The 24,149-nt window shown below is 37.0% G+C and overlaps 1 protein-coding gene across 6 annotated transcripts in view; it reads left to right on the top strand.

Moving 5' to 3' along the window:
• The first annotated feature begins 5,342 nt into the window (after positions 1-5,342).
• The window catches only part of VPS45 (vacuolar protein sorting 45 homolog), a 60,829-nt gene continuing 42,022 nt past the window's right edge, over positions 5,343-24,149 (top strand). For 3 of the 6 annotated variants that reach the window (XM_008514886.2, XM_070607173.1, XM_070607175.1), the window contains exons 1-9: positions 5,346-5,559; positions 9,557-9,617; positions 13,346-13,425; positions 14,481-14,549; positions 14,665-14,802; positions 15,240-15,350; positions 17,877-18,011; positions 18,729-18,842; positions 19,255-19,422. In XM_008514886.2, the coding sequence (XP_008513108.1) occupies positions 5,467-5,559; positions 9,557-9,617; positions 13,346-13,425; positions 14,481-14,549; positions 14,665-14,802; positions 15,240-15,350; positions 17,877-18,011; positions 18,729-18,842; positions 19,255-19,422 (969 nt within the window). In that variant the 5' untranslated portion in view covers positions 5,346-5,466. Of the gene's footprint in view, positions 5,560-6,197; positions 6,333-9,556; positions 9,618-13,345; positions 13,426-14,480; positions 14,550-14,664; positions 14,803-15,239; positions 15,351-17,876; positions 18,012-18,728; positions 18,843-19,254; positions 19,423-24,149 lie in introns of all 6 variants that reach the window. The other 3 variants (XM_008514885.2, XM_008514889.2, XM_008514884.2) reach the window with 2 other exon arrangements.

The following is a 24,149-nucleotide window of genomic DNA, read 5'->3' as shown; positions in this document are numbered from 1 at the left end:
TTGGAAAGAAAATCCATGATATTTTCCCCAGAATTTATTCCATATCATTCAATAAATTATTGGCGTGAATCACCTAAATCAGTATATTGATCTCTTTGTTTTGTCCACGTAAAACTCTACACTTTACTTAATATGCCATTGTAGCACTTTGCCCAGTAATGAGTATCACCAACATCAAATATTTATTGGGTATCTTCTGTGTACAGGACACTGCACTAGGTCAAAAGGATGGAAAAAACCCATTCTCTATCCTCAAAGAAATGAGGATACTTTCTAAAAATCGATGCGCACAAAGAAATCTATGGTAAGATGCCCACTGAAAAAGATAGGCTTCTCCCATTTGCTGCTTTCTGTGTCACCTTAGGAAAATTAGCCGACTTATCTAAACCTCAGTTTATCTGTAATACGGAGATGATACTCACCTCAAAGCAAAGTTGCAAAAGTTAACTGAGATCTTTGCAAAGGGCTCAGCACATGTAAAATATCAGTAAAAGGTGGTTGCTTATATTTATTAGTATTACTAAGAGAAATCTTGAGTAACAACATCCTACATTAAATTTCATTGGCTTCAAATAGAAAGATGTGTAAACAAAATATTTTGTATCTTATTTTTTCAACATTAAATGTTCTCTCCAGTGAAGAAAAACGTGTGACCCTGACCAAATGCTTGATTAAGTCAATATTGAGCCATTTGTACAGGAATTATTTCATTATAAAAAATATAATTAAGACTACTTTACCACTAATGAAATTTAAGGATTTATAAGAACACACATTTTTCTGGTACTTACTTCATGTAGCTTGCCTGTTCTCTTGAAACATCTAAAATGTAAAAAATAATTCTATCACATTTTATAGTCATCTACATTTCTAACACAAAGAACAGCCCAAGAACAAAATCATGATCACCAAACGGATCTTAGCAATATACATATATAATTTCAGAAATAAGAACTTATACATCTCCTTAACACCACAAAGCACTTTTAAATTCATTTTGTGAATTTTAACAATTTCTCAGGGAAGCAAGCACATGACAAATATTTTTTATATTCAATTTGTGGGTGGGGAAACTTATAAATAGTAAAACTAAGCACAGTACAAAATATTTGCTAAGAAAGAGTAATTAAAGCTAGCCTAAAGACTACATGTATTATCTCCCCTAATTCTCACACCAAACTAAGGTGGGGGTCATTTTCTCCACTTAGAAATGAGGAAACTAAGGCACAGAGCAGTTACGTAGCTTGACAAAGTCCCGCAACTGGCACACAGAATAATTAAATCCAGGTCATCTGATTCCAGAGTCTGCGCTCTCAACCTCTATATATACTTCCTACGGCTTAAGATAATAATTTTCTTAAATATCCATAAGTCTATCTGACATAAATGGGGGGAAAGGATAGCTCTTTTTTACCGAAGAATTCCAAATAATAACTATAGAACAAATGAGGAAAATACTTAGCATCAGGTAAACACCAATTGTTTCAGGCAAGAACCATCAATGCCTTCTGGCTAAAATTAGCAGGTGAAATTACGATGAGAAACAGGATATTTGTAACACATCAAGGCATCTCTCCATATAATATTTATTAATTACAAGGAGAAAAATAGTAACTCTACAGTGGAGAAAGCAGCAGACACCACCTAAACCAAGTGATCAAAGTTAACATCACCACCAGAAAGGCAGAATCATTGAAATTACTGAGTGCAGACAGAACCCTTCATGCAAATAATTTTACTTTCCTGAGGAAGATTAAGCCTCAGCTGACATCTGTTGCCAATTTGCTTATTTTGCTTGAGGAAGATTAGCCTTGAGCTAACATCCATGCCAATCCTCCTCTGTTTTGTATGTGGGTCACCACCACAGCATGGCTGATGAGTTGTGTAGGTCCATAACTGGGATCCGGGCCACCAAAGCAGAGCACGCTGAACTTAACCACTAGGCCGCAGGCCAGCCCTGCAAATAATTTTTACTTAGTGATGTAAAACTTTTCAGTAGTTTTGCTACCACAAAGTTCAGTACTAAACCACCAACTGTGATAAAAATCTAACAAATTCTGAGTTTGGTAGGCAATAAACATCTGAAATCACTTGAAGCATATTTGTCCTAAGTTTTGTCTTTGTGAAAATTGTATGCTTTACAAATTATGGTGGAGCAGGCCAAATCTTCCCATTAATGTTTCCATTATTGTATAGTAATGCAAGATAAAGTTATTATGGAAATTATATTTGGAAGCTATAGTTTACAAATACTGAAATTGATTCTATTTTTAAATTTTCTTATCAAAGGGGATTAAATACATCATAAGTAAGCAATAAGCTAAAAGATCTGTCTACCTTTTGATTTCAAATAATCAAAGCTGACATTTATTGAACATTTACTATGTGCCATTTTTTCTGCATTTCATTTAATTCTCACAATTTCATAAGGCAGATTATATTATCACCATTTATCAGATGAGAAATGGTTAGAGAGGCTAAGAACATTGCACAAGGACTGACTGTCTGATGCTAGCAATACTGTCATTCTTTCTCCAAATATTTTTTCAATTGCTAACCAGTGGAAAATCTAATTAATTTGAGTTTCACTGAATTTCATCTTTACTTTCCTCCCATCCAGGGCTTGTTGGGGAAATCTTAACACATAGCAACAAGAAGAACGGTAGACAATTAATAATCTAAGATAACTAAGAGTTGGCCATATTGTTATTATAATTATACAGAAGCTTATTTACATATTCTTTGTTTTATATCAAGTTTTGAGTTCTTATAGAGGAAAAACAGGATTTTGATTAAATATAAAATGGGTAGTTAAATCACTAAATAGGACACACTTTGTAGGAAGCTAAAGCACATGTAATTATTCAGGTAATCATTACTGATTATTCCCTTGACATACATATTTACAAGTCTAAACAAAATGTACAACTGTAAATACTGTATTTTTTTAACGTCTTGTTTTCTATCCTCAAAGCAGATTTCTTAGACCCAGGGAAAATAAATTTTTCAAGTGCCTGCATTAGAAAATTTTACAACTGATGTAATCATTCACATTTGAAGAATGTCATGATTTATTTTTTAAATTTGAAGTCTTAATTATTGAAAATATTTCTTGTTAATACAGTTTATTTGCACGTTAAGTAAAAAAACATAAGTAGGGCACTTCATATTGCCCTCTGAATTTGCTGTGTCTTGCCTATAACAAAACAAGTCACTCTGGGTTTATCCCAGATGAGTCACAAAGCAAGAGTTTGGACTTTATCATTAGTTTCAGTTCTATTTTTAGAGGTATGGGGATAGAAAGAAGTTCTTAATCTGGAGATATTTAAAATGGCCTTTGTAGTTTTCTTCAGAAAGGAAAAAGGCTGTCAAACTTCCAGACCATCACAGCCTACTTTAAATATATAACTATTTTGTACAAAATGTTTACATTCCACATCTTATCAATGTATAAAATAACACTGCCACTGACATCAATGGAATTTCATGGCAACGGAACGAGTTAGTAAGCCTTATCAAAATAGGCATTTTCGCCCTCCTTTAAAATTTATAATTGTCCAAGTATAAATAATCAAAAGGATGTAGTTTCTTTCCACATACTACTTACAGATTGACTACTGTCTAAAAAAGCACAAAGTTCACGGACAAATTTCTCTCCTTGTTCTTTCTAAAACAGACATAAAATGGAACACAATCTTAGACTAAAGTCCAAATTATAGGTAAGAAAACAAAAACGAAGTGACACAGGAGGGGGGAGGTGAATTTTCAAATATTGGTTAACTTACAAGATTCATAAGTGTTTCATTTCTCATTAAGCATTGGTTTGCTGTTTTCTGTAACATATGAACATTTCAAATTGATTAAGAATAGAATTTTCATATAACATTAGATTTTTCTCATTTGTATCCAAAGATTCTCATTTTCATTCTACTCTAACTTTTCTTTGAAAACATATCTCAAAAATAGAAAAAATGCCCAATGCGAAGTTTTAGTTACTTGGTAGAAAAACTGAAAAGGAGAGAAAATAATTTTCGCAATTTCAGATGAAAAAAAATCTATATAGCAAGTGGGTTTTGATCGCTTAAAGAATTTGAAAATACACTGTATATAACATTTTATAAAGTAGTCTTAACAGCCAGATTAATGTTAGCGTGCTCTGGGTCTAGTTTTAACTGTATACTTCTTACAACATAATGAAAGAACGACTGATTTGGTAATGAACTTGTTGATTAAACTGACCCCATCAAACACTACTCATTATTTTGGTGGAAATATTTACAAGCAATTACAGTCACTGATTTCTCGCAGTTGTTTCTTGTTATCTTACTGACTTTACAACTCCCCAACGTAAAGGTGCGGAAAACTGTTTACCCTCCTTTTCGAGAAACAGTACGAGGGAGAGAAGACCTGCGGGGTATAAACACAAATACAGACATTTAGAAGTGGATGGCTTTAAGATTCATTTTGTTGCTAAGTTTTTGACGTTTCTTAAATCAAACTTTGTAAATTTTCCCTTAAAATCCCCACGCTACTTTTGCTTTAGCCCGCCGGGCACGTGCTGCCTACCCACTGCAGACTCCCTTAACGCGGCTCCCGGCCGCAGTTGCAGCGTCGAGGTCCCCAGCACCGCGAGAGTCGGAGCCCGCGGAGTTCGAGCGCCCAGGACGCCGGGCCCGGAGTCCCTCCGGGCTCCGCAGGACCCGCGGGCTGCGAGGCTCGCCTGCCGACCCCAGCTCCAGGCCCTCGTGCGGATCCGAGGGCTCCCCCAAAACATCCCTAAAGGCATTCCCTTTGTTCAGTCATCCATTCAACAAATATCTGTTCCATTTCGGACGCCCCCTCAGTCTTGAGAAAACCAGTGCGGCCTCACTTTGCAGGGCACTGGCCTCCCTTGCGAACGACCCAACGAGGCCGAGGAAACCGACTCTCGGCCACCACTTAGCAAACACCGCGTAGGATTTGCCAAATGCCGTCCCTCCTAGTCCCGGGCGTCCGGCGGCATTACGCCACCTCCCTTCCCTTCACCCTTCACTGCCACCCAAGAAAGCATTCATGGCCAACTGTGACCACGGCCACGCTCCGCGCTTCTCGCCTCGGAGCCAACCTGACGCCACGTTCTCCCCAAACCAGCGGGCGGGACTTCAGGGCCAGGCCGGGGCATCCCGGACCAAGGGCTGGAGCAGTCCTAGAGTCCGGGCCTCAAACACGTCCAGGCTGGAGGCGGGTAGAGAATCACGTCTGGGTGTGGCGGCCCAAAATGTCTCAGCCCGACTTTGCCATGGCGCCCCGAGGCTTGGTCCCCCGGGCGCGCAGCGGAACTACAACTCCCACCACCGCGGCCGCCCGGACTTCCGGAAGCCAGTGCCGGGCGGAAAGGAAGCGGCTGAGACGGGGCCAAGAGGCTGGGGGTTAATTTAACCGGAGGGGGTGGGAAGGGCTGTAGGGCTAACCTGTCAGTTTGCCACCATGAATGTGGTTTTTGCTGTGAAGCAGTACATTTCCAAAATGATAGAGGACAGCGGGCCGGGTATGAAAGTACTTCTCATGGATAAAGAGACGGTGAGTTTGCTTCTGCTCAGTTTTTGTTTGTGAGGGAACCCTCCCTCCCCTCCAATAGCCGGTCCCGTTCCGCTGTAGGATTTTGTATCTGATTAAAGAGTTTTTAAATGAGGGTCAGCTCTGTGTGGAACTGAAAGGTTGTATAAAGCTTGCCCAGTAGGTTTTCGGTCTAAATGACTCTAACTACTACCCGAGATTTCTTCTTGTACCCGAACAATGTATTGAAGTCAGAAATCCTTTTCCAAATGTCTCTGCCACGAAATACTATGTGAGACAGAGCACTTGGAAGACTGTGGGATGGTCCTATTATTTCCACTCAGCGTTGTATTTTTAAAGTAAGGCTGTTGGGGCTCAAGCTGAGATAATAGGTTATTGTTTGTTGGTCACGGAATTTTTTTAAAAAATCTTTAAGATGACGGAAAACATTTGGTGGGAAATTTATGAATTTTCCGTGTTCAGAGAGAGAATGCTTTTCATTCTGGTACGTTGCCTCCATGTTTTGGATGCAGTAAATGTTATTACTTATATTAATATTTGTTATCCAGCTAAGTATTAATGAAAAAAAATTAAGTCGTAGATATTGCTACTTGTTTTTATTATTCTAGACCGTCATAATATTAGTTAATTCTTCTTTACAGACTGGCATAGTGAGTATGGTATACACACAATCGGAGATTCTTCAGAAAGAAGTATACCTTTTTGAACGCATTGATTCTCAAAATCGAGAAATCATGAAACACCTGAAAGCAATTTGTTTTCTTCGACCTACGAAGGTACTACATAAACTGAGCTGCCATCTGCCCAGGCAAATACAGAACACGTGATCTGAAGGCATTAAGGAGGCAAAATAAATTTGTGTTATCATTTGCGGCATCATAATTATCCTGGTTTATCAGAGTTATAACCTTGACTCCCCTGCTTTCCACATCTCAGTTCACTCCTGACCAGTTTTTCAAGGAAAAAGCCAGTTTTTTTCTTGATGATGTTGTTTAGGTTCTCAGCTTTTTCCAAAGCCACTAACTTCCATAACAGAGACCCACATCACTTTATTCCTGGATTAACTTCCATACCTATCACACTGAACACCATTGCCCCTTAACCTTAGATACTTAGATGTTTATATCAGTGTCTTAAGTCTTTATCATTTTATTCACATCTATGCTCAGGAACCTAGAATGACTCAGTTTTACTTCCATTATTAAATCTATATTTAATAGCCCAAGCTTCAAAGCCCTCCTTTAGCTGTTCTAGTCTGCCCCTACGTATCCGACCTCCTATGTCCTACCTCTGCTCTTCCACTACAGCCACCTAGACCCTTTTATCATCCCTCCACATACTCATTCCTGTCCTCTGTTCTCTTCCCCTAATTAAAGGTTCTTTAGCCTTCTATCAGTTTCATTCATCATCTAAATCTAGCTTGAGTCCTCCTTTAAAAATCCTAGCTATTTCAATCTTTGTTTGTTTGTTTTGGTGAGGGAGATTGGCGCTGAGCTGACATCTCTACCAGTCTTCCTCTCTTTTGTATGTGGGATGCCACCACAGCATGACTTGAGTGGTGTATAGGTCCACACCCAGATCCAAACCTGTGAACCCCAGGCTGCCGAAGCAAAGCACATGAACTTAACCACTACGCCACCGGGTCAGCCCCTCAATCTTATTTTGTATATTCTCTTGCTTTGTATTCATGTTCATCAACTCCAATGTACTCTTTTTACCATGCTTGTACATTATGTACTTTCCAAAATATAAATTTGATCATGTTACCCCTGCTTGAAATCCTTGAATGAATTCTCATTGCTTTTATGATGAAGACAAACTTAATTATGGCCTACAATGCCTTGTGTTGTCTAGTTCCTACCATTTCTACAGCCGCATTTCAAATCATTCCCCCTTTTGCATTTAGCCACGTTAATTTTTCAGTCCACTGTATTACATCATATCACAGGACCTTTCCACAGTCTCTTCTCTCTGCCTGGAACTTCTTCACTTCCTCAAGCAAATCTTCCTTGGCATTACTGACCAGGTCAAACCCCGCCCTCTTATAAGGACTTATAGCACCATCTTCCTCTCCCTGTTGTTTGTCAGGGTTGAAGTTTTATATAGTTTGTGTGATTAATTAATATCTTTCTCACCTACCAGCAGTAAGCTCCATAAAAGCAGAGATGGTATCTGCTTTTTCACACTATTATGTCCCCAATGCCTGCCACGTAGTGGATACTCAGTAGTTCCTCAATTAATGAATATGTTAATTAGTAATATTTTATACTAGTTTCCAGTTGTTTCATATTTGTAGCTCTTAGTCATGAAATTTTGGTTCTGAGAGGGATCTTAGAGATATAGTATGGACTAGATGTAGTCCATCATTTTCCTAACATTTTTTATTAGAGAAACTCTTTACAGCTATATATACACTCACTGGAACTCAAAATATGTTCTTAAAAACAATTTTTTCTTAAGATTATATTATAAAGTTAATTTTTAATGTATTTTAATCTAAATGACAATTTTAAAAACCTTTTTCCCATTTAGCAAGCAATATGTGTGGTTTATATTACTTTTAATTCTGTAAGGAAATGTATGATTTTTTCCTAACATTCAAAAATGATATTTTTATATCGTGTACTTTGGGGATCTAATTTACATTGAAATTTAATCATGTGTTATAGTATCAAAAATAGATAAAAACCTGCATTATGATCTTATGTAACTGGAGTTCTTGCCAGCCCTGGTGGTGTGGTTAAGATTTGGCACTCTCTCTGCCCCACCCTGGGTTCGTTTCCCAATCAGTGAAACACACAAACCACACCACCACCCATTTGTCGGTTGTCATGCTGTAGCCAAGTGATGGCTGTGTGTTGCTGTGATACTGAAAACCATGCCACTGGTATTTCAAATATCAGCAGATTCAGGATCACCCATGGTGGACAGTTTCAGTGGAGCTTCCAGACTAAGACAGACTAGGAAGAAGGACCCGGCTGTCCACTTCTGAAGAAAACTGGCCGTGAAAGCTCTATGCATAGCAGCGGGGCGTTGTGTGATATGGCTTGCAAAGATGAGAGGATGGTTTACAAAGGCCAGGCAGAGTTCAGCTCCACTGTACACAGGGTCGCTAGGAGTCAACGCTTGACTCGAGGGCACTAACAGCAACAATTGGAATTCTTATGGTTAGATCATATAAAAATCAACTGTTTTTTACTTCTAAATTTCATATGTTATTTTAAAATTGTGTAACTTTAGAAGAAGTCTTAGCTGCTGTTTGCAAATACTTTACAAACCTTGCAGTTGTACAGAGTTTAGGTCCCAACAATTTAAAAGCCAAAGTGAATATAATTATATTTTCTCTTGAAAGTTGGTTTTTAAAGAGCTAAGCATATTTTGATATTTCATATAAGAATTTTTATCAGATGAATACAATTTATAGACAAGCAGCTTGAGACAAATTTCAGAATTATTATCAATTTTGTGTTTTATTTCAACATCTGTGTCCTTCCTATTTTTTAATCTTTTTTTTTTTAAAGATTGGCACCTGAGCTAACAACTGTTGCCAACTTCTTATTTTTTGTTTTTCCTCCCCAAATCCCCCCAGTATATAGTTGTATATTTTTAGTTGTGGGTCCTTCTAGTTGTGGCGTGTGGGACGCCACCTCAACATGGCCTCATGAGCGCTGCCATGTCCGCGCCCAGGATCTGAACCCTGGGTCGCCGAAGTGGAGCGTGTGAACTTAACCACTCGGCCACGGGGCCAACTCCTATTTTTTAATGTTAATTTGACCAAGGTAGCACAGCTAGTTAATATTATATATGATTCTTGATCATTAAATTTAATGTATCTCTTTTTCATCCCCAGCCCTCACCGCCCCCCCCAACATATATACACTTAATCTAGACCTCAGCACACGGTAGACTCTCAGTAAATAGTTAAATAAATAAATCAATGGACATTTATTGCTTTTTCGCATAAGCAATGCTCATACTTTGTTTGTTCTTTCTTTTCTAGGAGAATGTGGATTATCTGATTCAGGAGCTCCGAAGACCCAAATACAGTATATATTTTATTTGTAAGTGTGTTGTTTCACCTATTCAATCATGTAACTTTATCCTAGCTAGCATGTTCTTTGGGCACTTCATGTCATCGATAAGTTTATTGAATCCATCACTATAAGCGTCTTTTTTTTTATGTCCTTTTGAAGTATTAAAAGTCTTATGACCAACATTCTGTTTGAGAGAGCTAAATGTGATTTCCATTCATCATTGATGGCTTAGGTAAAAAAAAAAAATTTAAGTTTTACTTTGCCTCTTAAGATTCTTTGAAAATCAAAAGTAGTAAGTAGCCAGATTTCACATCCCACCTTTACAAAAGAAGTGCATACTTACTTCTATTTTACACTTTTATAAACTGAGGCCTAGAAGCTGATTTATTTATTTGGAGGGAGGATATACTTGAGTTTGTTGGAAAAGCAGAGATTCATTTTACATACCAGATGAAAATATACCACTTCTCTTCACTACTTTAAGTAATACTTGAAAGTACAAGTCATCAGGTAGATATCTCTTATGTGCATAACTTTTTTGGGGGCGAGAGGGAGTCCTGGAAATAAATTAGGTTTGTGATTACTATACAATATGTACAAGGTTTTGTGATGTAATAGATTCTGCTTTGGACGTTACATCTTTTCTCCTCTAGATGTCATTATTGATCTTTATAGAATTAGTATAGTTTATTCGATGCTGTTTCTAAAACAAAGGACAAAATTTAACAATCAGTATGTAGGGCACTTGAGAAGTTTTAAAGCTTACTTGAAGGCTTTGAAGTTTTAGAGTTTAGACTATAGTCTAACACATACATACTTTCTTCAGCATGTACTGCAATTTAGTAACCATACCAAAAATTAATATTTGTGATAAGACTTTGAATTTTATAAAGAACTTTCTCATGTATTATTTCATTTGGCCCTTACAACAATCTCAACAGGTAAAAATAGGCAATTTTATTAGTTTCTGTCATTCTAGTTTTTTGTTTTGTTTTTTTGGCTAATAGTCACAGGTTTTCTGTCTTAATTAAACTTTATTTTGAAATAACTGTAGATTCACATACAGTTGTAAGAAATAATACAGAGATCCCATATTTCCTTTACCCAATTTCCCCCAATGTGACATCTTACATAACTAGAGGACACTATCACATCCAGGATATTGACATTGATACAATCAAGATACAAAACATTTCCCTCTCTATGGGGATCCCTCATATTGCCCTCTTATAACTACTCTACTTCTCTCCCACCCCAACCCCCTCATTAACCCCTGGCAGCCATTAATCTGTTCTCCATTTCTATAATTTTGTCATTTCAAGAATGTTATATAAATGGAACCATACAGTATATAACCTTTGGAATTGGCTTTTCTGTACTCCGCATAATTCTCTCGAGATTTATCCAGGCTGTTTTGTATCAGTAGTTCATTCCTTTTGATTACTGAGTATAGTCCCTGGTATAGATGTACCACAGTTTGTTTATTCACCCATTGAAGGACATCTGCGTTGTTTCCAGTTTTGGCTGCTATAAATAAAGCTACTATACACATCCATGTACAGGTTTTTGTATGAACATAAATCTTCATTTCTCTGTAATAAATAATGCTCAGGAGACTAATTGCTAAGTCATATCGTAGTTGTGTGTTTAGTGTTTTAAGAAACTGCTAAACATTTTCTAGAGTGACTATACCATTTTACATTTCCACTAACGATGTACAGGTGATCCAGTTTCTTTGTATCTTTATGAGCATTTGGTGTTGTCCCTTTTCATTTTAGCTATTCTGATAAGTGTGTAATCATTCCAGTATTTTTTAGTCTGATCACAAGCTGGATCTTAGGAAAGTGTAGAAATGTTTGTACTCGGTAACATACCTAGAGAGAGAGAGAGAGATTCCCTGTGCTGCCAAATTTAAGTGGACACCTAACAGAGTCACTCTTGCTGAGTCTCTTAGCTAAAAATTGAATAGGTCATGAGATGAAGGACTCCTTTTTTCTCTGAAGAGAGTTCTTTGGGGCCAGCCCCGTGGCCAAGTGGTCTAGTTCACGTGCTCCGCTTCAGTGGCCCAGGGTTTGCTGGTTCGGATCCTGGGCATGGACATGGCACCGCTCGTCAGGCCATGCTGAGGCAGCGTCCCACATGCCACAGCTAGAAGGACCCATAACTAAAATATACCACTATGTACTGGGGAGGACTTGGGGAGAAAAAGCAGAAAAAATAAATAAATAAATAGAGTTCTTTGATACAGTGGTTGAGATTAATAACAAATAATAAATCTAATATTTATTCTTCTGGTTCTAAAGATTGAATCGGGCTGTAAATCTCTGTAATAGAAGAAAAAATTATATATATTAAAGTAGTTAGCACTAAAGCCTAGGAAAAATAGACTGTTGAAATTTCTTGGGTGGAGCAATCAATTTCACAATTTTATCTGTTTGAAATAAACTAAAATGAGTTTGTATATAGTAATTTTATTCACTACAGAGTTTCATCACAATTTATATTAGCACTAAACTGGCCTGTTAAATAATTTTATTTTTGCATATTTTTGTGTCTACTAAATATCTTGTATAACAAGCCCCTCCCTTTTATTAAAAAAATCTTTTTATTATGGACATTTTAAAATACATACAAAAGTTGACAGAATAGCATAATAACTCCCAATGTACCCATCACCCAGTTTCAACAATTACTGCACCAAGGCCAATCTTGTTTTAGCTGTACTGCCACCTACTCCCACACCAATATTATTTTGAAGAAAATGTAAGATAGCATATGATTTCATTCACAAATATTTCAGTATGCGTCTCTAAAAGATGAAGACTCATTTAAAAAAATACCATTAGTACATCCAAATAACAAAAAATAATTCCTATTTTCAAGTAGTCGTTCGGTGTTCAAATTTCAAATTCTCGTCTTTTTTTTTCTCACTGGTTGTTTGAATCGGGATCATAGTAAGGTCCACACATTGCTATTGGTTGATAGGTTGTTTACGTTTCTTTAATCTATAGATTCTCTCTTTCTCTCTCCTGTGCAATTTATTTATTGAAGAAACTACGTTGCTCTGTTAAAGTTTCCCACAGCTGGATCTTGCTGATTGCATCCCTTGGGATAGTTTAACATGTTCTTTGCAGTTTAAAATGTTCCTCCGTCCTCTAGTTCCTGTAAATTGGTATCTGGATATAGAGGCTTAATTAGATTCAGGTTTGATTTCTTTTTGGCCAGAATACTTCGTAGGTAGTGTTGTGTGCTTCGGTGATTGTCTCTTATTGTGATATTAGCAGCAGTTGATACTCAATGCCTAAGTCCATCTGTTGATTCATTAGTGGTTGAAAAAAAGGATGATGATGTTTTAATTCTATCATTACCATTCCTTCTTTGTTTTTTATCTGGAATATTTCTATAAAGAGAAATTTTCCCTCATCTACTATTTGGTTATCTGGTGGTACAGTTTGTATACAGAAAGATAAAAGCTTACTTCTTTTCCTTTATTTGCTATTTTCAATAACTTGGTTCCCTAGCATCTGCCAGTGCCTACAATGGTGGCCCCTTTTCTTTTTTGACTGTTATGAATTTATGGATTTAAATATATTTGTGCTACTCATTCCAATTTGAAGTTGTTTGACTTTGACATATACCACAATGTATACTAAACTTCAGTTAGTCTTTAGGCTTTAACAGTCAGGCCCACTTATGTCTAATTGCAGCAGAGATGATCTCCTTTGAGTAAACCACAACTCATATGTCTGTTTCAGATTTCAGTAATGTGATCAGCAAGAGTGATGTGAAGTCATTAGCTGAAGCTGATGAACAGGAAGTTGTGGCTGAGGTTCAGGTAAACATATTGATCCTCTAACACATCTCTTACATTGGCCCTCTTTAAAAATTTCAGTCTAAAAATAAGGGAGGTGCTGTCTCAAAAGAGGGGAGACTTGATCAGACACAATAAATGTGCATTGCACCAGACTATACTCATTTAGAAAGTTTGGAAGAGGTATCAAATTGGATGGGAAGAGAATTAAAGGAGTCAATGGGAATAAGGAGATTGGACCAGTACTCAATGCTACTGGATTGGTAGGAAGTGTTTCACAGGGTTGGGGACAGAGTCAGATATGTCTTATGCTAGTTTTATAAGCCACAATATCAGAATGTTCATCTATAGGACTGTGTATGATTGGGAGAGAATAGGAAGTAAAGGATGTGAATGAGGTTTGTTAAAGTTCTGTTTGTGATTATCTTGCTTTGGGAAGTAATAAGCAGACTTTTGTCATTAGGTTGAAACTTGGAACTCCTAAATATTTATTCTATGTGCTACCTGATACATCACCTTAGAACATAGCATATTATCTTTCCCTTCTTAGACACTTTAGGGTTCTTGAATACATTTATCACAAGCATTTAGACATGTTTATCAATAAGTGAAGAATATTCTCTTCAGGGCAGCAAATAAACAAGTTTTGAATTTTCAGAAGGATGTGCTAGGTGATAAATGAATTTTAAAAATGACCTATTTTAAATCATATTCTCCCTCATGAGAATACACTGAACAGCAAAATTCTTTTTCTGAGTGTAACATTGTATATCCTATAGGAGTGTTTTGTTTTTGCTAATTGATAAGTGTACATAGAGGTCTCCAGAAATATAATGTATATACTTCTACAGCTTTTGTTTTTTGGGTTTTTTTTTAAAGATTTATAATCGCTGCTCTTTTATAATTATTTTACTAACTCCCACATTGAGTATTGCTACTCAATTGTTAATTGATCAATTTTTGTATCTTTTTTACACCTGCATTTCCTCAAATTTGATTATATCACATATGAAAGTATTACTACATGATACAGTTGGAGTTTATGGAATGACTAACTGGTCTTCGTGCTCTGTTTGCAGGAATTTTATGGTGATTACATTGCTGTGAATCCACATTTATTTTCTCTCAATATTTTGGGTTGCTGCCAGGTATGAAAGAAAGGGTTAAAAAAAAGTCTATCAGGTGGGAGATAATTCAGCAAGTAACTAGACTTGTAAGAAAAAATTCAAATATTTTCTCTGAATATACATTTTTAACAAAAAGGGTCGAAATTGGGATCCAGCCCAGCTATCCAGAACAACTCAAGGACTGACAGCGCTCCTTCTATCTCTGAAGAAATGTCCCATGATTCGTTATCAGCTTTCATCAGAGGCAGCAAAGAGACTTGCAGAATGTGTTAAGGTATGGCATTCCCTATCCCCAGTTCCAAAACATCAAAACCATTCATTTCCTTATCATATTTCAAAAACTAAAGGAATATTTTATCTACAACCAAGGAGATAATGTGTTAGGTTTACTGGCAAAGAGGTAGGTATTTGTAATTCAAACCCAAAAGCACCAAATCAGAGCTAAGATTCTTAGGTTTAACCCAAGAAACATTTGCAAGCTGCTTAACTTCTTTTGATCCAGTTAAACCACTTGTAAAATAGAGTTTCAAATCCTAACCTCTTAAATAGAATGCTAGTAAACTTTGTCAAGCTTCTGATTCCTTTTATGGAATGCCTGTGAAGGTGCAAAGAACTATTGTTAAATGTGGTTTTTATGTATTAATTTCCTATTTATATCATGTCTATCTGCAACTAATTGGTTGACCAAACCATCTTCTTTCTCACCCACAGCAAGTGATAACTAAAGAATATGAACTGTTTGAATTCCGGCGGACTGAGGTTCCTCCATTGCTACTTATTTTAGATCGCTGCGATGATGCCATCACCCCATTGCTAAACCAGGTGCAGAACCCTTTGTTAGCATAATAGAAGGAAGATTTCAAGTGGGATTCATCAAAATACAGATGTGGAAATGAACAGCATGGTCCATTTATTTGCTTCCCTATTTTCAGCTATTCTTGTTTTTGCCTTATATTTCCTGGTATTTGGTATCACTATTCTTCCAGCCACAGTCATCTTTGACTCTCTTCTGCCTCATCCTTCCTGTCTCTTTCTGCCACTAACCCCACCCTTAATCAAGGCAACTTCTAGGTTCTGTGAATTCTACTTTTCCAGGGTCTGTCTGCTCTTTTCCATTCTTACTGCCATTACCTTGGTGTAGACCCTAATCTCTTGTAGGAATACTGAAATAGTCATCTACTTGATTCCCCCACTTTTTTTTTTTTTGTGAGAAAGATTGGTCCTGAGCTAACATCTGTTGCCAATCTTTCTCTTTTTGCTTGAGGAAGATTATTGCTGAGCTAACCTCTGTACCAGTCTTTCTCTATTTTGTATATGGGATGCCACCACACCATGGCTTGATGAGCGGTATGTAGGCCTGTGCCCAGGATCCAAACCTGCGAACTCTGGGCTGCCAAAGTAGAGTGTGCGAACTTAACCACTACACCACTAAGCCCCTGATTCCCCCACTTTTAATTTCTTCCCACTCTAATATATTTCATAGGTGCCGTGTTGTTAAATTACTTTTCCTAAAGCACAGTTCTGATCCTATTACTCCTGGTTTAAAAATCCTCATTGGTTCCCATTCGTCTACTGGGTTAAATACAGACTCCTGAACTTGGCATCCAAGAGCTTTCACAGTGTAGGCCCAACCTTATATGAAACCTCCAGCTCACTACAGTGCAGCTATGCCACATGGTTTCCACCATAATGTTATTCATTTTGTGACCTTTGTCTAAACTCTGGAATGTTTGAAATATCTTCTCTTCCCATCTTCACCTATCATAATATTTCTCCTTTAAAACCACTCAAAACGTCTCCTTCAACTTTCAAGCATTCTTTTTTTCTCTAAAATTGCTACAGAACTTTGTGTCTCTCTTTACGTCTCATGCTGCACTTGCTATGTTGTACCTTTGATTGTTTTTACACTCTCCTAGGTTCAAGGCAGACTGTGTCGTACCTGTGTTTGTTCTTCTGCAAGTTCAAGCACAGTGCTTTGCACATAGTAGGTGCTTTCTTAATAGTGACTTTTGATTTGTAGCAACAGGCACAGCACAGTCTATATTTCAGTTTTTTTCCAGCTTATAATAATGTTAATGCTAGGGGAAATCTGTGGCTATGGAATGGAACTTCTCTGTGATATGGTAGCTTTTTATTTCTAAAATTCAAAGTAATATATATTCACTAAAGAGATTTTGATAATACAAAAAAGTAGAAAGAAAAATGATTGCCTGTAATTCTGTTTCCCAAAGAAAAGCAACCATTCATTCAACAAATTTCACTGAAGACCTGTTATGTGTCAGGCACTATATTAAGTACTGGAGATAAAAGGTTAAAAGATACAGTCTCTGCTCTCAGAGAGCTCATGGTCCAATGGGAAAAGAAGTAAACAGATAATTTTAATTATAGAGTAAGTGCTAATGGCAGAAGCATGGACAGGATGCTGTCTATGGAAGCATAAAACATTTTGTTGTACTTATTTCAAATGCCCTAATAAAACTTGCTTTTTCAAGGATTCATTTGGCAACTATTTTAGTAAATAAAGAAACTTCTTTTATGACCTCAAGTTATTTCTTAATAAATCTAGATTGCTTAAGGTAAAGTATACATATATAAATATTTATAGCATTTAGATTCTAGATTTAGAGGGTAATTTGCTGGAAAATACTTAGTTTTGTCTAATGGGCCTATGACTAAAAGTAACCCATTCTCCATAAATGGTGAGAAGCCAAAATTTGGAGTTTCTCCTTTCCGGTTTTACCAAATAAGTTCACATTTTGTACGACTGGAAACCAATCCTTCACCAATTCACTTTAAGTAAAAATATATAATAAAATAGATTCAGAGGCAAGCTTCTGAATATGAGTGTTTTGATAAACTCACAAGGTTTTTTCTGATAATATTAGTGTTTCCAGGACAAATATAGCACAACTCAGATCTGCAAGAGCACACTTCTCATGCTGCAGAAAACCACAGAAGCGTACAGGAAATGGTACAGCTTGTAACTGCAGTACCAATATAGCCCTATCTGTGAAGCCAAAAATATACTCTTAATTCACACAGGCAAAAATTGGAGCTAATGATAGATCTAATTTGTTTCCTTTCTATCAGGAATATTAATCTTTGCTGCCCTTCTTCCAAAAGTGTGAAATCTAAAAGTATTTTGACTTTTGAATGTTTAACCAATTAGAATGACAGTCTTAATGCTTATTATAGCACAAAGTATTAATAAAATTTCAACTAAATAGAGAACCTCCATGTAAAGACTAGTTACTAAGAATGTTACCAGTTTTTATTTGTTTTCCTGAACATTTACTATTCCCGTGTTTTGTCAGTTACCAATTTTCTTTGTCATAACTCTTTATTTAGTGGACATATCAGGCCATGGTCCATGAACTACTGGGCATAAACAACAATCGGATTGATCTTTCCAGAGTGCCGGGGATCAGTAAAGACCTAAGAGAGGTGGTCCTATCTGCTGAAAACGATGAATTCTATGCTAACGTAGGTGATTTAAAAAAATTGTTTTTAATTGTTTTTAGTTGTTTTTACGTAAGAAGGTCAATATTGACTTGTTAGAATGAGAGCAGGTATGGGATTTCATGTGGAAGGATGATCGAGGCATCCTATAGATAAACTGCATCTCATGGGAAGGCAGAAGACTTGGATTCTGACCCTTGAACAATATTTTTTTCATAGAAATGACATATTTAGTTTTATACTTTAAAAATTAGAACCCAGCTTATTTGCTTCCCTCCCTTCTGTAGCCTTTTGTGAAAACAGTAATGGTATTCATCACCAGAGTCCTGGCCAATGTCCAGATTTGGTAATTACAATGGAATCTTCTTGCCTTTCAATTGTAACTGTATTCAGGATTATTTTTTTCACTTCTTCTTTTAATACTTTTTTGTGTGTGTGTGAGGAAGATTGGCCCTGAGCTAACATCTGTTACCAGTCTTTCTCTTTTTGCTTGAGGAAGATTGTTGCTGAGCTAACATCTGTAGCAATCTTCCTCTATTTTATGTGGGATGCCACCACAGCATGGCCTGACAAGCTGTGCTAGGTCTGCACCCGGGATCCAAACCTGCAAACCCCAGGCCGCTGAAGTGGAGCATGAAAACTTAACCACTACACCACCAGGCCGGCCCCCACTTCTTCTTTTAAATTGTCTGAAAGTCAGATTAGTTGATAGAACTGTGTTTCCAACTTCCTTTTTCACAGAATATGTACCTGAACTTTGCTGAGATTGGTAGCAATATAAAGAATCTCATGGAAGACTTTCAGAAGAAGAAACCAAAAGAACAGCAAAAACTAGAATCAATAGCAGACATGAAGGTAAATTGAACATGTACATGGATGACTAACATGCAAGACTTTGGAACTATTCGTGTAAGCAACATTTGTGGAATATTCTGGGTCTGATTTCTGCCTTGATTCATTTTGTTTGGTTTGAGATTATTTTCTGTAATATTTCTCTTTAGGAAACAATATGGTGAAAACTTCATCATAAGCCATCTGCTTCTTTCCATTCTTTAAATCGTCAATATCTGGACGATTTAAAGATAGGCTACTAACATATACCAGTTCTTCTTTTCTTAAGCATAACAAAACGCCATGTAATTGAAAGTTGTGTAAGACTTAGTCTGGACAGAATAACAATCCCTGCTTATTTTTTTTCCTTCTTCATACGTGCCTATCCTCAGTCAAGAAATAATAGAACCCCCAATTGATGTTTTTCCCATGGCAGGCCTTTGTTGAGAATTACCCACAGTTCAAGAAGATGTCTGGAACTGTATCAAAGCATGTGACAGTGGTTGGAGAGCTGTCTCGGTTGGTCAGTGAGCGGAATCTGCTGGAGGTTTCGGAGGTTGAACAAGAGCTGGCCTGTCAAAATGACCATTCTAGTGCCCTCCAGGTATCTATTCAGTCCAATTTGATGAGCACCCACTATATGTAAGTCACTATGCCAGGCAGAGCAAGAGAAACAAAGGCAAGTAATCTTTCACCAACATGGGATTTACAGTCTAATAGGAGTTAAAACAAGAACACAAATTAATATTAAGATAGATACATGATAAGAGCCACAGGAGAAGAATAATGTGCAATCCCAAAGGGTTCAGGCAGTTAATTCAGTATTTAGGAGGGTAGCCTAGTCTACTAGAAAGAATACTAGACTAAAATCAGAAGATCTAGATTTTAGTGTTTGGTTTGCCACTTACTGGCTTTGTGACCTGGAGCTGTTGGCTTAATCTCTGAGCCAGTTTCGTCTTTTGTCAAATAGTTATAATGATACTTATCTCACAGGGTTGTTAGGAAGACTTTAACAATATAATATATATTAAAATTCATTGTCTAAGGTTTTTATTATTGAACATCAGCTTTTCATTCCACAAACATGTACATAGTGCTATGAGGTTCTAGAGGTACAAAGTTAAATAAGATACCATCCTTTTCCTCAGCTCACACTGTAGTAGGGAAGAAAGAAATTTAAACCAGGAATTATAATACCATCCACTAAGTGCTATACTAGAGGTATTTACAAAGGGATATGGAAATACAGAGGAAGGACAACTGTTTTCCCTAAGGATGAGGCTTCTTAGAGAAGATAACATTAGGTTTGGGTCTGGACAAATAAATAAATAGGAGTGCACCAACCAGAGAAAAGGGGGAAAATTCTTGGCAGAGAGAATGCAGGCATGGAGATGTGGGAAAAAAATTAAGGGAACAGAGAATAATTCAGTGTAGCTAATGCAGGGTACCAGATGAGGAGTGGTCTTAGATAAGCCAGAAAGGAAGATTGCGGCCCGGTTATGGCTGTTGAAAGGAAGTTGGGCTTTAATCTTAAAGTGATGGGAGCTACCAGAGGATTTTAGAAGAAAAGTGACATAATCAGACCCTGGCCTCAAGAAATTTACAGTATAATTGAAGAGACAAAAACTAAAGCACAAGAAACAATTAGGTAGTGTTTCAAGATAATATTAAGTCAAAGTTGTGATACTGACTATAGTACAATTTGAGGTTATTAGGGACAGTTTCGTAGAGAAGATGATATTAAGATGGACTGTAAGAATGAATAGAATCTGGAGGAGGATTTCCGTCAGGGATAACAGTAAAAGCAAAGATGCAGAAGTATGCAGAAAATAATAAACAGTCTGACCTGTTGAGAGTGGGTGTGGAAGAGAAACAGGAGAGGAGCTGGTAAACAGGAACCAGTTTATGAAGAAGCTTGTAAGAGGAATTTGTACTTGCTGAGATAGGCAAAGAGATCCATTTTAGGGTGTTATGTAGAAAGCTGATACGATGAAAGCAGTATTTTAGGAAATTTAATCTAGTAAGGATGCGTTAGAGGTAGAAAAAACTGAAGTCAGAGAGGCTAGTAGACTCAGTGATAGTAAAAATGTACAGTAAGGGCAAATCTGAGAGACATTTCAAAGGGAGAAAACAACAATTTAGTAACAGATTGGATATAAGGATAACAAGACAGAACAAATCAGAGATAATTCCAAGGTTCCTGAGACAAAATATGATATCACTGACAATAAGTAACTTGGGAATAAGAGTCTTTTGGGAGATAGCCATTCTAAGCCATTTATTATAAGTAGCACATTTCCTATAGGACCCTATATTCTTTTTTTTTGAGGAAGACTAGCCCTGAGCTAACATCTGCCAATCCTCCTCTTTATTTTTTTGCTGAGGAAGACTGGCCCTGAGCTAACATCCGTGCCCATCTTCCTCTACTCTATATGTGGGACGCCTACCACAGCATGGCTTGCCAAGCGGTGCCATGTCCGCACCCGGGATCCAAACCGGCGAACCCCGGGCCGCTGAAGCAGAACGTGCGCACTTAACTGCTGTGCCACCAGACTGGCCCGTAGGGCCGTGTATTCTAAAACTTGCTCTTTTTCTTTCCCTGCTGCAGAGCTACTTTGCTTTATAAGATAAAGCCAGCATGGTGTAATGGAAACAACACAGGCTTTGGAGCAGACTGTCCTGGCTAATATTCTGTCTCTACATACTGACATTTCTTTGAGAAAATTACTTACTTTGCCCAAGCCTCAGGGATAATGATTTCAAACCTTTAGATTGGTATTAGGTTTCAGTGAGATATATGAAATGCTTCACATATATTAGGTGCTTTGTAAATGTTAGTTCCTCTAAGCATAATTTTTTAAGTATATGATACAACCAAAAGAAAGAAATCCACCTTCCTGTGGTTGCTCTAGTTATACCAAGGTCTTACTGGAATTTGTAACTGTTGGCTTTTAATTTTTTAAGATGTTTATCTAGATTTCCTCTGAAAACAGTATCATTTGAAGATCATAAAGGTGCAATTTGCTTTATATTTATGAAAAATACTTCCGTCATCATTTTTAATTTTATCCCTGTTCTTAAATCTTCACAGAGAACTTTCAGGCTGACTTCACTTATTATTTTTTACTTGTATTAAATTATAATTTTTAAACAGATAATTAAGTACTCGGTGAAAGAGATATATAGTAAAAACTGAGTCTGCTACTAGTTTCATATGCATCCTTACAGTTATTCTGTATATGTGCAAGCCCATGTGTGTGTATCTCTCTTTTTTTCTTTTTTTTGAGGAAGACTAGCCCTGAGCTAACATCTGCCAATCCTCCTTTTCTTTTTTTTCTGAGGAAGACTGATCCTGAGCTAACACCCATGCCCATCTTCCTGTATTTTATACGTGGGACGCCTACCACAGCATGGCTTGCCAAGTGGTGCCATGTCTGCACCCGGGATCCAAACTGGTGAACCCCGGGCCGCTGAAGCAGAATGTGCGCACTTAACCGCTGCGCCACTGGGCACGCCCCTCTCTTTTTTAAATTCAGATGATACTGTAGTCTACACAGAGTTCTACACTTTGCTTCTTTACTTAACCATGTATCTCAGAGACTGTTCCAGACCAGAAATTAAACACACATTCTTTTTAATCACTATATAGCAATGTTTTGTAAAGATGTATCACAATCTGTTTATCTTGGCCAACTTACTTTAAACAACACTGCCAATAACAGTTTGTAGTTGTTTTGTGGGCCTAGTAGAAGTATTCCTATAAAAACTTATTTTTCTCAATAAAATGAATTTTCTTCTCTTGTTAAATAAAAACAAAATTTTGTCCTGTAAACTAAATTTAAATATCCTTATGTTTCCTTATCATTTTTCCCCCTTTAAAACAATAGAACCGAACAATCACTAGCCAATTTTAGTATCTTTATTTGTATCTCTCTACCATATGGAAAGCAGTCAGAAAAGATCATTGTAGTTCCTTGCCTGAAATCTTATTTTTTGTTTACTTTAAAAGAAAAATAGATAATGTAGAATATGAATTCCATTTGTGATCCACTTTATATTTTAGAAAAGTGTCTTTTGAAGGTTTTCTTGCCCAAAGAATTGGGGTTTTACAGTAAGCAGTTGATTTATATGGGGACTCCTCCATTATAAAGGATTTCTTTGGCAACATGATTTAAATTGTCTATAAAGGGAACTTTTGTTTGATAATGAGTAGATGCCAGGGGCCTGACCTCTACATGGGTTATAGCATTCCTTAGCTTGACCTTAGGTGATAATACGTCATGAAGCAATGAATTGAGGTTTTTGAGTAGAGATGGGGTTTGCCTTATTGAATAGAAATTGTATCACGGTGAGAAAAAAAACTCGTATATTACTAAAAATTAACCTGTAAATTGCTACCACTTCTAACCAGTTATCCTACAGGCTAACAAGAATTTGGTTTAGAAGAATTTCACTAGAACCAAACTGCAGTGTACTATCATTGAAACATATCCATAACCTCAGGAAAGACTCATTTGATTAGTAAGGAAGATTTTTTTCATACCGTGAAGAGAAACATCTTCATAAAGTAAGCAGTTTTTTTGCCTGTGTCATCATATCACAGCTTTTCATTTAGAAGGAGGAACTAGTCTATTTTAAGACTATGCTTCTTTCCTGACCTTAGGTAAGAGATCTCAAATCATCCTATTAATGACACAGAAAAGACTCAATAAATATTTGTTAGAAAAATGAAGAGAAAGAGTTCTATTGGAAGCAGTATAGAGTAGTGGCTGAGAAATTTGGCTTGTGATGGCTTGGATTTGAAAATGATTTTTTTTTTTTTTGAGAAAGATTCACTCTGAGCTAACAACTGTTGTCAATCTCTCCTCGTTTTTTTGTTTGTTTTTCCCCGCTTGAGGAAGGTTAGCCCTGAGTTAACATCCTTCTAGTCTGCCACTATTTTGTATGTGCGTTCCACCACAGCATGGCTGAGGAGTGGTGTAGGTCCTTGCCTGGGATCCAAACCCATGAACGCAGGCTGCTGAAGCAGGGCATACCGAACTTAACCACTACACCACGGGGCCAGCCCCTGAAAACGATTCTTAGCCATTCTAAGTCTTAGTCTTTTTGTCTGTAAAATGGGGAAAAATAACAGTACTCACCTCAAAGATTTTTGTGAGGGTGCTATAGGCTAATACATATAAAGCACTTAATATGGTACCTGGTACTTATAACATTCAACAGGTATTAACTAACACCATTATCAGTATTATTATTTGACAGTACATTTTATTTTTTTTCTGGCATCCAGGACGTGTTTTTTAGTCCACTAATGACCTTGGATCGCTCCCT

This window comes from Equus przewalskii, unplaced genomic scaffold (genome assembly GCF_037783145.1).
Source record: "Equus przewalskii isolate Varuska unplaced genomic scaffold, EquPr2 ChrUn-10, whole genome shotgun sequence".
Classification (NCBI taxonomy): Eukaryota; Metazoa; Chordata; class Mammalia; order Perissodactyla; family Equidae; genus Equus; species Equus przewalskii.
This window is presented reverse-complemented; position numbering and strand designations above follow the sequence as displayed.